The sequence below is a fragment of the Tachyglossus aculeatus genome, chromosome 3 (assembly GCF_015852505.1).
Source record: "Tachyglossus aculeatus isolate mTacAcu1 chromosome 3, mTacAcu1.pri, whole genome shotgun sequence".
Classification (NCBI taxonomy): domain Eukaryota; kingdom Metazoa; phylum Chordata; class Mammalia; order Monotremata; family Tachyglossidae; genus Tachyglossus; species Tachyglossus aculeatus.
In genome coordinates, this window is record NC_052068.1 from 9,728,382 (window position 1) to 9,744,430 (window position 16,049).

Consider the following 16,049-nt stretch of genomic DNA (forward strand, 5'->3'; position numbering starts at 1 on the left):
TACAGTGAGGAGGTTAGCGGCAGAGGAGCGTAGGGTGCGGGCTAATTCCTAGTTCTATTTCCGGCTCCACCACTTGTCTGCTGGGTGACCCTGGCAAGTCACTTCACTTTTCTGAGCCTCAGTTCCCTCATCTGTAAATGGGGATTGAGATTTTGAGCCCTTTTAGGACACAGACTGTGTCCAACTTAATTAGCTTGTTCTACTGCAGCACTTAGTACGATGCCTGGCACATAGTAAACCCTTACCAAATACCGTAAAAGAAATAATAAAATAAAATAAAAAAACTCAACCCTACTGTGGTGAAAGAAAGCCGCAGGAAGAATTTTCTAGCTGGGGATGGCTTCACCAAAATCCAGAATCTGTTGTTGCTGCGGGAACTGGAAGATGATAATAATAATACATACGATACTTGTTAATCACTTACTATGTGTCAAACACTTTTCTATGTGCTGGGGTAGATACAAATGACTTAGGTTGGACACAGTTCCTGTCTTACATGGGGCTCAGTGTCCTAAACCCCATTTTACAGTTGAGGTAACCGAGACACAGAAAAGTTAAGTGACTTATCTAAGGTCACACAGCAGAGGCGGGGGTCTTCTGGGATGCTTGCCTAGCACATAGTTACATCAGAGTTGGGGGTGGGGCAGGCAAGCTCGTTGTAGGCAAGGAATGTGCTTATTCATCATCATCATCATCATCAATCGTATTTATTGAGTGCTTACTATGTGCAGAGCACTGTACTAAGCGCTTGGGAAGTACAAATTGGCAACATATAGAGACAGTCCCTACCCAACAGTGGGCTCACAGTCTAAAAGGGGTCTAAAATATATTCTTATATTGTATTCTCCCAAGCACTTAGTTTAGTGCTCTGCACACAGTAATGCTCAATAAATACGATTGAATGAATGAATGAGTGTGTGTGTGGTGGGGATAGGATGGCCACCCTTCACCCACTGAGGCGACAGTGTTGGAAGCTCTGGGGTCATTTCCCTAGCACCCAGCTTTTGGGATGGGCCTCTGAGCAACTGTCCCAGCCTTGCTCTTGTGGTTTAGCCTGGGCCAGATTTTTATCGAAGCAGGACCTGGTGAAAAAGGAATCACCTCCAGCACTGGAAATGATCATCCTGATCCGATGATGGCTCCAAAGAAAGACTGGGGAATGTAGCGCATCACTGTGCAGTGAGAATAGAATGGGGTTTTCATTCGCTCGAGCCATGTGCTCTTAGTTCCGCAAAATTGTTCTGTTCAGCCCCTTTGACTCTCTCCTGACTTTTTTTTTTGCAGGATTCTGAGCAACAACAAGATCTTATGGGTCAAGAACGGCGCTTTCTTCGGCCTGAGATCCCTGGAGAGGCTGTGAGTAAAATGCTCTGACCTCCCTTCTCTTCCTCGTCCATTGACCTATGTTTCACCCCACAATCCCACCTCACAGCACCGTTCCTCATCACTGCTCTTGGGAGCAGAAATGTACGATGGCCTGGAATGACACTCTGGCTCTGAGATGGAGAATAGGATAGGGCCTTCTGTTCAGCATCGCATTAGCCAGTCAGAACTAAAAATGAGCTAATGAAAGTGGGTATGGAAAACACAGGAAACGATGAGCAGCAATTTGTAACAAAAATAAACATCAACATGGAGATCATTGGGTTCTAATCCCGGCTCAGCCACTTGTCTGCTGTGTGACCTTGGGCAAGACACTTCACTTCTCTGTGCTCTGTTATCTCATCTGTAAAATGGGATTGAGACTGTGAGCCCCAAGTGGGACAACCTCATTACCTTGTATCTACCCCAGCGCTTTGAACAATACTTGGCACATAGTGAGCACTTAACAAACACCATTATTATTATTATTATTTTTATTGAGTGCTTACTATGTGCAGAACATTCTACTAAGCATTCAGGAAAGTATAATAAAACAATATAACAGTGAAATTACTGTCTATAGGGGAAGGCAGACATTAAAGTAAGTAAATACTACTACTAATGATAATAATAGTAATGGTTCTTGTTAAGCACTTCCTATGTTCCAGGCACTGTTCTAAGCACTGGGGTTGGTACAAGTTAATCAGGTTGGACACAGTCCCTCTCCCACATGGGGCTGACACTCTTAATCCCCGTTTTACAGATGAGGTAACTGAGGCCCAGAGAAGTGAAGTGACTTGCCCAGGATTATGCAGCAGACAGGTGGCGGAGCCGGGATCAGAACCCAGGTCCTTGTGATGCTCAGGCCCGGGCTCTATCCACTAAGCCCTACTGGATAAGAACATAAGTGCTGTGAGGCTGGGAAGAGGGTTGAATAAAGGGAGCAAGTCAGGGTGATGCGGAAGAGAGAGGAAGAAAACAAAAATAGGGTTTAGTCAGGGAAGGCCTCTTGGAGGAGGTGTGCCCTCAATGAGGCGTTGAACTGGAGGCGAGCATCTGTCTATTGGAGATGAAGAGGGAGGGCATTCCAGGCCAGGGGCAGGGGCAGGCAGGTTAAGGCAGGTGGGTGTGAAGTTGAATTTTCTCGAGCTCTACTTCATGTTTGCTTGTTGCTGGTCCAGTAGCGTAGCGAACACAGGAATTTGGGTCCTTACCTCCATCCCAGGATGCTGCCTGGGAAACATGGATGTAAGCGTCTATCTCTATCTCTTGAAAGAATCCTGAAATTGTCAGAGCTCTGTGACAGAGTATCTCTACCTGACGGATTCAAGGTGAGAGATGAAACGTTCATTCTCCAGATCATTAGCGAACAAGTGTGAACAAAGTGATCCTGGCACAGAGTTCATAATGGTGGTATTTGTTAAGTATTTACTAGGTGCCAAGCACTGTATCAAGCTCTGGGGCAGATACACCTACGCACTAGGGGACGTGGCATCATTTAGTGGTTAGTGCCCGGGCCTGGGAGTCAGAAGGTCATGGGTTCTACTCCCGGCTCCACCACATGTCTGCCGTGTGATGATGGGCAAGTCACTTCACTTCTCTGTGCCTCAGTACCCTCATCTGTAAAATGGGGATTAAGACTGTGAGCCCCATGCAGGCCAGGGACTCTGTCCAACTGGATTTAATAAGCAGCATGGCTCAGTGGAAAGAACGTGGGCTTCGGAGTCAGAGGTCATGGGTTCAAATTCTGGCCCCACCGCTTGTCAGCTGTGTGACTTTGGGTAAGTCACTTAACTTCTCTGTGCCTCAGTTACCTCACCTGTAAAATGGGGATTAGGACTGTGAGCCCCTCGTGGGACAACCTGATCACCTTGTATCCTCCACAGTGCTTAGAACAATGCTTTGCACATTATAAGTGCTTAACAAATGCTATTATTATTATTATTATTATTATTATTATTATTATTATTATATACGTACATATCCGTAATTTGTTTGTATCAATGTCTGTCTCCCTCACTAGTCTGAAAGCTTGTTGTGGGCAGGGAATGGGTCTACCAATTTTATTGTATTGTACCCTCCCAAGCACTTACTACAGTGTTCTGCACACAGAAATGCCGCTGATTGATTAATTGACACTACAATGAAAATCAGATGCATCCATGCCTGGGGCTCAGGGCACACAGAAGAATGGGTATTGAATCCTCATTTTACAGATGAGCAAACAGAGGCACAGAGAAGTGAAGTGAGTTGCCCAAGGTCACAGAGCAGGCAAGCGGCGGAGCCGGGATTGGAATCTAGGCCCTCTGACTCACAGGCCTTTGTTTTTTCCAGTAGGCCACACTCTTTCCCTTTCGAGCCCTCTTTTTTGTGCATGGCACATCCTGCCACTGGCCTGGAACCCTCTCCATCCTCAAATCTGACAGACAATGACTCTCCCCATCTTCAAAGCCTTACTGAGGGGGCATCTCTTCCAGGAGGCCTTCCCTGGCTAAGCCCCTCCTTTCCTCTTCTGCCACTCCCTTCCGCGTTACCCTGACTTGATCCCTTTATTCATCCCCCCTCCCAGCCCCACAACACTTATGTCCATATCTGTCATTTATTTATTTGTGTTGCTGTCTGTCTTTCCCCACTCTAGACTGTGTATTCATTGTGGGGAGGGAATGTGACTGTTTTTGTTGTATTGTAGTCTCCCAAATGCATAGTCCAGTGCTCTGCACACAGCAAGTGCTCAATAAATACGATGGAAGAAATGAATGAAAGAATGAATGACTCTGGCAGCCTTAGGCTGAATATTGCCATTGGAGTGCCGGCTCGGATGAGAAAACAGAAACTTTAAACACCAACAACAGTAGTAAGGAGCTAGGGGCGGGGCAGCATTTTGAAACTCCCACTTATTGCGATGCAGTACGCTAGGAGCTTGGAAGGGAGCAGCTGGGGAAGAATCCTTGTCTGTCAGATTTGAGGAGGGAGGGGTTCCCGGAGCAGAATAGCAAAGCGACACAATCCCTGTCCACAGGAAACTCATTCTCTAATGGGGAGAGAGGGCCAGAAAAAGCTTTACAGTGAGAGGATTTCTGGCAGTACGCAATGATAATTGTGATATGGGTTAAGCGCTTACTATGTGCTAAGCTCTGGGATAGACACAAATTGATCAGGTCCCACAAGGGGCTCACCATCTAGGAGGGAGAACAGGTATTGAATCCATTCATTTATTCATTCACTCATTCAGTGGTATTTATTGAGTGCTTACTGTGTTCAAAGCACTGTACAAAGCACTGGGAGAGAACAATATAACAACAAATTCATTCAATCGTATTTATTGAGCTTGTTCTGTGTGCAGAAAATGGTACTAAGTGCTTGGGAAGTACAAGTCGGCAACATATAGAGGCTGTCCCTACCCAACTACAGGCTCACAGTCTAGAAGGGGGAGACAGACAACAAACAAAACATGTGGACAGGTGTCAAGTCGTCAGAACAAATAGAATTAAAGCTAAATGCACATCATTAACAAAGTAAATAATAAATATGTACAAGTAAAATAAATAGAGTAATAAATCTGTGCAAACATATAGACAGGTGCTGTGGGGAGGGGAAGGAGGTAGGCAGAGGGGATGGAGAGGATAATTGTGAGCCCACTGTTGGGTAGGGACTGTCTCTATATGTTGCCAACTTGTACTTCCCAAGCGCTTAGTACAGTGCTCTGCACACAGTAAGCGCTCAATAAATATGATTGATGATGATGATGATATGGGTTAAGTGCTTACTATGTGCTAAGCTCTGAGATAGACACAAATGGATCAGATTCCACAAGGGGCTCACTGTCTGGGAGGGAGAACAGGTACTGGATCCATTCATTTATTCATTGACTCATTCAGTGGTATTTATTGAGTCATCAGGCAAAAACTCCTCACTCTCGGCTTCAAGGCTCTCCATCACCTTGCCCCCTCCTACCTCACCTCCCTTCTTTCCTTCTACAGCCAGCCCACACCCTCCGCTCCTCTCCCGCTAACCTCCTCACTGTGCCTCGTTCTCGCCTGTCCCGCCGTCGACCCCCCCAACCCAACGTCCTCCCCCTGGCTTGGAATGCCCTCCCTCCGAACATCCACCAAGCTAGCTCTCTTCCTCCCTTCAAAGCCCTACTGAGAGCTCACCTCCTCCAGGAGGCCTTCCCAGACTGAGCGCCCACCTTCCTCTGCCCCTCCTCCCCCTCCCCATTCACGCCGCCTTACCTCCTTCCCCTCCCCACAGCACCTGCATATATGTATATGTGTTTGTACATATTTATTACTCTATTTTACTTGTACATATTTATTCTATTTATTTTATTTTGTTAATATGTTTTGTTTTGTTGTCTGTCTCCCCCTTCTAGACTGTGAGCCCGCTGTTGGGTAGGAACTGTCTCTATATGTTGCCAACTTGTACTTCCCAAGTGCTTAGTACCATGCTCTGCACACAGTAAGTGCTCAATAAATACGATTGAATGAATGAGTGCTTACTGTGTTCAAAGCACTGTACAAAGCAGTGGGAGAGTACAATATAACAACAAATGAAGCGCTTAGTACAGTGCTCTGCAAACAGTAAGCGCTCAATAAGTACAAATGGATGAATGAACAAACAGTCACATTCCTTGCCCACAAGAGCTCACAGTCTAGAGGGGGGGACGGACATTAATATAAATAAATAAATAAATAAATGACAGATCTAGACAGATCTATACCTATGTGCTATGGGGATGGGAAGCAGTGTGGCTCAGTGGATACAGCCCAGGCTTGGTAGTCAGAGGTCTTGGGTTCTAATCCCAGCTCTGCATGTCTGCTGTGTGACCTGGGACAAGTCACTTGAATTCTCTGAGCCTCAGTTACCTCATCTGTAAAATTGGGATAAAGACTGTGAGCCCCATGTGGGTCAATGTGATCACCTTGTATCCCCCCAGCGCTTAGAATAGTGCTTTGCACATAGTAAGCGCTTAACAAATGCCATCGTTACTATTATTATTATTATGGGAGGGAGGATGAATGAGGGAGCAAGTAAGAGCAGCACAAAAGGGAGGGGGAGAAGAGGAGAGGAGGGTTTAGTCAGGAAAGGTTTCTTGGAAGAAATGTGCAATTGTATTTATTAATCGTATGCAGAGCACTGAACTAAGGATTTGAGAGAGTTCAGTATAACAGAGTAGGTATGGTTTTCATTGAGCACTTACTGTGTGCAGAGTACTGTACTAAGGGCTCGGGAGGGTAAAATACAAGAGAATTGGTAGATATGTTCCCTGCCCATGAGGAATTTATAGTCTAGAGTGGGAGACAGATAATAGGATAATTGGGAGCAGGTGCCGATGAATGGGGTAAGGTGAACAGGAAGGTAATGGAAATAATAATTATGGCATTTGTTAAGTGTTTACTATGTGCCAAGCACTGTTCTAAGCTCTGGAGTATGTACAAATTAATCAGGTTGGACACAATCCCTGTCCCAAATGGGGCTCACAGTCTTAATCCCCATATAATCCTGACTCTGCCACTTGTCAGCTGTGTGACTTTGGGTAAGTCACTTAACTTCTCTGTGCCTCAATTACCTCATCTGTAAAATGGGGATTAAAACTGTGAGCCCCATGTTGGACAACCTGACTACCTTGTATTTACCCTTGTATCTACCTTGTATCTGAATCTATAGAGGAGCAGTGTCGCTCAGTGGAAAGAGCACGGGCTTTGGAGTCAGAGGTCATGGGTTCAAATCCCAGCTCCACCAATTGTCAGCTGTGTGACTTGGGCAAGTCACTTAACTTCTCTATGCCTCAGTTACCTCATCTGTAAAATGGGGATTAAGTCTGTGAGCCCCACGTGGGACAATCTAATCACCTTGTATCCCCCCAGTGCTTAGAACAGTGCTTTGCACATAGTAAGCGCCTAATAAATGCCATCATTATTTATTATTATTATTACCCCAGTGCTTAGAACAGTGCTTGGCACATAATAAGCACTTAACAAATACCATTATTATTATTATTATTATTATTATTATTATTATTATTATTATTCTACAGTTGAGGTAACTGAGGCCCAGTGAAGTGACTTGCCCAAGTTCACACAGCAGATATGTTCCAGAGCCGGGATTATGAATGAATGAATGAGAATGAATTAGAACCCACGCCCTCAGACTCCCAGGCCCCTGCTCTTTTCCAGTAGGCTACACAGCTTCCTTTTAGGTCCTTCAGCGACCCCTTCCTGCTTAGGAAGACACAGTTCTGCAACCAGACCCAGCTCATGCACTTGAAAAGCCCCACGCCGGCTCTTTCTGCAGGGTTATAGTTTGATCAAAATGCGTTTCCTAAACCACAGTATAACTGAAAGTGCGTAATTTCAATATAATTGAACAGTGCTATAAAGCACCGTAATTGAAACTATATAATGGAGCAGGAAATCGGAACTGTGGTACTTCTATTAACTCACATTATGGGAAGGGAAAAAATACAGGCCTATTAAAAGAATAAGAACCATCTGAATCTCACTCTTTTTGATTTCTACTTGAAATAGCTTCAGTTTCTAAGAGATCGTCATTTCTGTCTGTCTGTCCAGCCAGTAGATGGCAAACTCCTAGAGAGGACTGATTGGTTTTTTTTTCTTAATGGTATTTAAGTGCTTACTATGTGCCACACGCTGCATTAACTAATGGGGAAGTTACAAGGTAATCAGGTTGGACACAGTTCCTGTCCCCTATGGGACATGCTCTTAATCCCCATTTTACAGATAAGGGAACTGAGCCCTAGAGAAGTGAAGTGACTTGCCCAAGTTCAAACAGCAGACAAGTGGGGGAGCCAAAATTAGAACCCACGTCATTCTGACTCCTGGGCCTGTGCTCTATCTGCTAGGCCACGCTGCTTTCGGTGTAATCTGTCAAGCACTTAGTTCAGTGCTGGCATTAAATAGGTCCTCAATAGATAATAATGATGAAAGACAATTCCTTTTCAGTGCCTTGGGACAGAGACTATGTCCAACACAGTTATCTTGTATCTTGTATTCTTGAGAAGCAGAATGGCTTAGTGGAAAGAGCACTAGCTTGGGAGTCAGAGGTCATGGGTTCTAATTCTGGTTCCACCACTTGTCAGCTGTGAGACCTTGGACAAGTCACGTAACTTCTCTGTGCCTCAGTGACCTCATCTGGAAAATGGGATGAAGACTGTGAGCCCCACGGGGGACAACTTGATTATCTTCTATCTACCCCAGCACTTAGAACAGTGCTTGGCATATAGTAAGCACTTAACAAATACCAACATTATTATTATTATTACCCCAGCGCTTAGAACAGTGTTTGGCATAAAGTAAGCAATTAACGAATACCAATATTATTATAATTGTTATCATTATTATCTACCCCAACACTTAGTACCTGGCAGTAGTGCCTGGCAAATAGTAAGCTCTTCGGAAATACCACAGTTCATTAATTAGGTGAAACATCTCACTTCCTACTAGGAATCACAACCTTTGATACTTACGGGCTAGGTCATTAAGGGTCATAACATTGTGTGTGTGTGTGTGTGTGTGTGTGTGTGTGTGTGTGTGTGTGTGTGTGTGTGTGTGTGTGTGTGTGTATGTCAGTGTGCATGCATGTACTTAACTTCACCAGTCCCTTACACTATAATCTTTTTTTATGGTATCTCTCTGACTCCTGTTTAGGGCCTGGCACTGTACTAAGCACTGGGGTGGATACAAGGTTGGACAAAGCCTATGTCCCACATGGGGCTCACAGTCTTAATCCCCATTTTACAGATGAGGTAATTTAGGCACAGAGAAGTTAGATGAGTTGCCCAAGGTCACACAGGAGACAAGTGATAGTGCCGTGATTAGAACCCAGATCATCTGGTTCTCGGGCTCAGGCTCTTTCCACTAGGCCACACTGCTTCTCCTTGATGGCAGGGAGTAGGTTTCTTGCTAATGTTGTGCTCGCCCAAGTGTTTAGTACAGGGCCTAGCTGTCAGTAAGGGCTCAATAAATGGTACTCTTGATGAGAACTTTCTACTTTGTTAAAGACATTGCATGCCAGCCAGTCAATTGTATTTATTGAGCGCTTACTGTGTGCAGAGTACTATACTAATCACTGGGGAGAGTATAATAAAACAATAAATGGACACATTCCCTGCCCACAATAAGCTTACAGTCTATAGGGGGAATGCCTGAGGAACGTTTTTAGAATTCATAAGGGACTCAAGGTTCACATGAGCTTTCTGCCAACTAAAAATGTGGATTTACCATTCATGGGTAGGAATTAGATCATTTAAAAAAAATTATAAAGAAGAAAATGCCCAAATTAAAAGCAAGGTTCCCGGATAGTGTTGGAGCTTCACAATGCGGCTTTTCTTCTGAATCTTCCCCGGGTGTTTTGATGTTTTTATTTTCGGGCACGAACAGTGATGTCTCTAGTTTGTGTTTTAGCTTGGCATCATTAACTTACTATTCATCATTTTAGAGCCTACTCAGCATACTTAATAGCGGGTGGTTCACCCAAGGAAGGGAAACATTTTCTACTGCAGCTACAAGTTCACTGTGATCCTTGAAGCCTAAAAGGAGGAATTAAAAAATAATCCCCCCATTAGATTCAGTAGTTTATTTCCATTTTAATGACACCACCAAAAACATCAATATGAGCAAATTGCGTTGGACACAGTCCCTGTCCCACGTGAGACACATAGTCACAATCCCCATTTTGCAGATGAGGGAACTGAGGCCCAGAAAAATGAAGTGACTTACCCAAAGCCACTTAGCAGACAAGTGGCAGAGCTGGAATTAGAACCCACGACCATCTGACTCCCAGGCCCTTGCTCTATCCATTATGCAATGCTGCTTCCCAAGTAGATTAGGTGGGGCACCATCCTTGTCCCCCATGGGGTACTAGTCTAAGAGAAAGGGAGAACAAATACTTAGTCCTCATTTTACAAATGAGGAAACTGAGGCATCAAAAAGTTAAATGATTTGCCTAAAGTAAGACAGCAGTTAAGTGGCAGAACCTGGCTTAGAGCTCAGGGCCTGACCAAGGTAACAAAGAACATAAAAGACCACCCATGACTCTGAACTATTGGTTCCCAAATGCTAGGAGCATTGGCATTCAAACAGTCAGTCGTACTTTTTGAGTGAAGGCTGTAGGCAGAGCACTCTACCTAGTGCTTGGGAAAGTATATGAGAGTTAGTAGGCAGGATGCCTGCCCTCAATGGGCTTACCATCTAGCATGGGAAACAGGCAATCCAATGAATTGGATGGGAGGAACACTGAATAATAAGGTGGGAGGAAATCCTCCTAGCCAGAGTATCCTGCACAGACTTACTTCTAGGACTCACTTGGAGTGACGGTTCTCATCCAGTTCACCATATTTTCAGTGTGGCTGAAGTTACTCTCCCTCTCCCCCAACTTCAGAGTCTCACTGAAAGCACACTTCCAAGAAGCCTTCCCTGACTAAGCCCTGCTTTCCTCTTCTCCCACTCCCTTATGCGTCACCCTGACTTGCTTCCTTTATTCATTGCCCCCCTGCCAGCCCCACAGCACTTATGTCCACATCAAGTGCTTAGTACAGTGCTCTGCACATAGTAAGTGCTCAATAAATACGATTGAATGAATGAATATGTTGCCATATGTTGCCGACTTGTACTTCCCAAGTGCTTAGTACAGTGCTCTACACAAGTAAGCGCTCAATAAATACGATTGAATGAATGAATCTGTCATTTATCCATTTCTATTAGTGTTTGTCTCCCTCTCTTGACTGTGAGCTCGTTGTGGGCAGGAAATGCATCTGTTTACTGTTCTATTGTACTCTCCCAAACGCAGAGTACGGTGCTTTGCACACAGTAAGCACTCAATAAATATGATTAAATGAATGAATGAAGTAGATGGCTTAAGGGAAAGAGCCCAGGCTTGGGAGTCAGAGGTTGTGGATTCTAATCCCGGCTCCGCCACATCAGCTGTGTGACTTTGGGCAAGTCAGTTAACTTCTCTGTGCCTCAGTTACCTCATCCATAAAATGAGGATTAAAACGGTGAGCCCCACGTGGGACAACCTGATTACTTTGTATCTACCTCAGAGTTTAGAATAATAATAATAATAATAATAATAATGGCATTTATTAAGAACTTACTGTGGCAAAGCACTGTTCTAAGCACTGGGGAGGTTACAAGGTGATCAGGTTGTCCCATGGGCGGCTCACAGTCTTCATCCCCATTTTACAGATGAGGGAACTGAGGCCCAGAGAAGTGAAGTGACCTGCCCACAGTCACCCAGCTGACCAGTGGTGGAGGCGGTATTAGAACCCACGACCTCTGACTCCCAAGCCTGGGCTCCTGCCACTGAGCCATGCTGCTTCTCTAGAACAGTGCTTGGTACATAGTAAGTGCTTAACAAATAATAATAATAGTAATAATGATGGTATTTATTAAGCATTTACTATGTGCCAAGCACTGTTCTAAGCGCTGGGGGATAGAAGGTGATCAGGTTGCCCCACGTGGGGCTCGCAGTCTCAATCTCCATTTTCCAGATGAGGGAACTGAGGCACAGAGAAGTTAAGTGACTTGCCCAAAGTCACACAGCTGACAATTGGCAGAGCCTGGATTTGAACCCCTGACCTCTAACTCCAAAGCCCGTGCTCTTTCCACTGAGCCACACTGTTATTATGTGGGTGGCAGGAGAAATTCTGCTGATGTCTAGAAGACTGTCCTAATGAACTATATTGTACTCTCCCAAGCACTTAGTACAGTGCTTTGCCCACAGTAAGCGCTCAATAAGTACAATTGAATGAATGAATAATGAACTAAACTGCTTCTGGCAGAGATTAAGGAAAGAGGCTAAGAGAAGTTATCTCCCTCTCTGTAGCTTTCCAAGAATGTAGCTTAATGCATATAACATGAAAAAGAATTAAGTTTTTACATGATTCACTTGCTAAAATCACTTGCAAATTGCTTGTATGTGTTATGGATTGTTAGCTTTTAAAAATTCTGATTATTGCAGTAAAGCAGCCTCTCCAAAACAATGTACTGAACTAAGAAACATCATTTGCATTCATTAATGTAATGTTATACAAATATGCCATTAGCTCATAATACAGTATAGGCAATTTTTCCAGTAATTGCTGTTGGGAATTTTTCCCCACCGAGTTACTTCTGTAAGCAAAACCCTGTTTTATTCAAACTGAGGTACTACGTGTCACTCGTTTAATTTTGGCATTTTCTGTAGTTGCATTAAATATAATGTGTGTTTGATGAATTTTGCATCAGTGACAAAAATCAATCAATTGGTCCTGACTATCAATCTATCAGTGGTATTAATTGCATGCTTACTGTGTGCAGAGCACTGTACTACGCGCTTGGTAGAGTGTAATATAACAGTTGGTAGAAATGTTCCCTCCCCACACTGCAGCCCGTCATTGTGGAACAACCTCCCTCCTCAAATCTGACAGACAATGACTCTCCCCCCTTCAAAGCTTTATTGAAGGCACACTCCTCCAAGAGGCCTTCCCTGGCTAAACCTCCCCTTTCCTCTTCTCCCACTCCCTTCTGCATCACCCTGACTTGTTCCATCTATTCACCACCCCCGTCCAGCCCTACACCACTTATGTCCTTACCTGTCATTTATTTAGAAGCAGCCTGGTGTAGTGGATAGAGCACAGGTCAGGGAGTAAGAAGGTCATGGGTTCTAATCCCGGATCTGCCACTTGTCTCTGTGTGGCCTTGGGAAAGTCACTTCACTAAGTTACCTCATCTGTAAAATGGGGATTAAGACTATGAGCCCAAGTGGGACAGGGACTATGTCCAACCTGATATGCTTTTTTTGCACCCCAGTGCTTAGTACATTGCCTGGCATATAGTAAGCACTTAACAAATGCCATAATAATCTTTATTATTATTGATTTGTATTGTCTGTCTCCCCACTCTAGGCTGTAAGCTTGCTGTGGGCAGGGAATGTGTCTGCTTATTGTTGTATTGCACTTTCCCAAGTGCTTATTATGGCGCTCTGTACATGGTAAGCACTCAAAACTTACTTGAATAAATGAAGGAAGGAATCAGTGGTATTTTTTGAGTGCTTACTCATCATCATCATCAATTGTATTTATTGAGCGCTTACTGTGTGCAGAGCACTGTACTAAGCGCTTGGGAAGTACAAATTGGCAACACATAGAGACAGTCCCTACCCAACAGTGGGCTCACAGTCTAAAAGGGGGAGACAGAGAACAAAACCAAACATACCAACAAAATAAAATAAATGGAATAGATATGTACAAGTAAAATAAATAAATAAATAAATAGAGTAATAAATATGTACAAACATATATACATATATACAGGTGCTGTGGGGAAGGGAAGGAGGTAAGATGGGGGGATGGAGAGGGGGGCGAGGGGGAGAGGAAGGAAGGGGCTCAGTCTGGGAAGGCCTCCTGGAGGAGGTGAGCTCTCAGTAGGGCCTTGAAGGGAGGAAGAGAGCTAGCTTGGCGGTTGGGCAGAGGGAGGGCATTCCCGGCCCGGGGGATGACGTGGGCCGGGGATCGATGGCGGGACAGGTGAGAAGGAGGTACGGTGAGGAGATTAGCGGCGGAGGAGCAGAGGGTGCGGGCTGGGCTGTAGGAGAGAAGGGAGGTGAGGCTGTGTGCAGAGCACTGTATTAAGCATGGGGAAAGTACAATATAACAGTTACTGGACACATTCCCTGTCCACAAGGAGCTTGCATCATCAATGGTATTTATTAAGTGCTTACTGTGTGGCGAACACTGTACTAAGCACTGGGTTACTACAATATAACAGTTGGTGAACACATTCCCAGCCCACAAAGAGCTTACAGTCTAGAGAAGAGCTTGTAGAGGAAGGTCTCCTGGGACTATGCCACCCTTGGTGAAGAATTCTGACCAAAAAACCAACCAGGGCATCTTGTTAAGTGAATGAACCTAGCAGGTCTCCGGATAAATATCTGGCTAATGAAGGTGTAAAGGCCACATTGTCCTCTAGGGAATCAGCCCTGGCTTAGTGGTTAGAGCCCGGGACAGAAGGACTTGGGTTCTAATCCTGGCTCCACCACTTGTCTGCTGTGTGACTTTGGGCAAGTCGCTTTACTTCTCTAGGCCTCAGTTTCCTCATCTGTAAAATGGGGATTAAGAGTGTGAGCTCCTTATAGGACAGAGATGCTGTCCAACCTGATTAACTTGTATCTCCCCCAGGACATAGTGTACAGTGCTTGGCACACAGCAAGTACTTAACCAGTACCATAATGATGATGACTATTATCACCACATTCATTGCCTTTTGGGTCATTCATTCATTCATTCATTCATTCATTCAATCATCTTTATTGAGTATTTACTGTGTGCAGAGTACTGTACTAAGCACTTGGGTAGTACAGATCGAATGACACTACAGCACAGCTTTGATGTTATTCTGTGCTCACTTTGGCCACAATTGGGTCCTGAGTGGTCAGAAACCTTGGCTTGAACTTGGCCATAATAGTAATACCAATAATTACTATTTGTTAAGTAAGTTGTTAAGTATTTGTTAAGTGATTACTATGTGCCAGTCATTGTACTAAACACTGGGGCAGATATAAGGTAGTCAGGTGGGACACAGTCCCTGTCCCACATGGGTCTCACCGTCTTAATCCCCATTTTACAGATGAGGTCACTGAGCCACAGAGAAATGAAGTGACTTGGACCAGGTCTCACAGCTGACAGGGGCAGAGCCAAGATTAGAACCCAGATCCTCTGACTCCTAGGTCTATGCTCTTTCCACTGGACCACACCTGTTTGCTCAGGGCACTCTGAGCCCCAGCAAGAGTACAGAGGGCAAATATGAGACTGCTATGAGTCCTTCTAAACTGTGAGCCCATTGTTAGGTAGGGATTGTCTCTATCTGTTGCCGAATTGTACTTTCCAAGCACTTAGTACAGTGCTCAGCATACAGTAAGTGCTCAATAAATACGATTGAATGAATGTATGAATGAATGAGAGAGTGCAAATGGTGCCATATGAGCCACTAGCACTAGAATCAATTCCTCTGTGCACATTCTCAATCTTCAACTCTTGGGAATGAAGCTTGTCGGACGGAGACTCTGCCACCATCATCATCGAGTAGAGTAAACATTTGGAGACTTTGACCAGCAAAATTGAATGGTTTTTCTCCCAAAGTAGATTTTTTTAAAATTCTAAAACAATAAAAATATTTTATTGTTAAAATAAGAATATTTTATTCTATATTCAGTCACCTCAACTGTCCTTTATTAAGTCCCTGTGAAATGTGTCTAATAATCAATCAGTGGTACTTATTAAGCGCATACTATGTGCAGAGCACTATTCTAAGTGCTTGGGACAGTTCAATACAAGATAATTAGTTCATCAGTTCCTATTGTGTGACTTTGGGCAAGTCATTTAACTTCTCTGTGCCTCAGTTCCCTCATCTGTAAAATGGGGATTAAGACTGTAAGCCCCACGTGTAAGCGCTTAAACAAATACCATCATTATTAAACAGCAAAGAGACTGAGAGTTGGAGTCAGTGATAAGATTCAATTGAAAATTATATTTTAAATGCAGCTCTCCTCCTGTCCTGAGAGAGCTTGGGTTGGAGAGTCAAGAATCTGTGATCCTCTGCCGCTGACTCCTTGCTTCTTCTGCATAACTTCTAGAACTATAACTTACTGGAGGCTTAGTTAATGATCATAACGATAATGATGCTCATAAT

The 16,049-nt window shown here is 44.2% G+C and overlaps 1 protein-coding gene across 1 annotated transcript in view; it reads left to right on the forward strand.

Moving 5' to 3' along the window:
* ADGRA1 (adhesion G protein-coupled receptor A1) overlaps positions 1 to 16,049 on the forward strand; it is a 732,027-nt gene that overhangs the window by 122,567 nt on the left and 593,411 nt on the right. Inside the window, exon 2 of the mRNA XM_038744384.1 lies at positions 1,285 to 1,356. Coding sequence (XP_038600312.1) covers positions 1,285 to 1,356 — 72 coding nt within the window. The remainder of the gene's footprint in view (positions 1 to 1,284; positions 1,357 to 16,049) is intronic.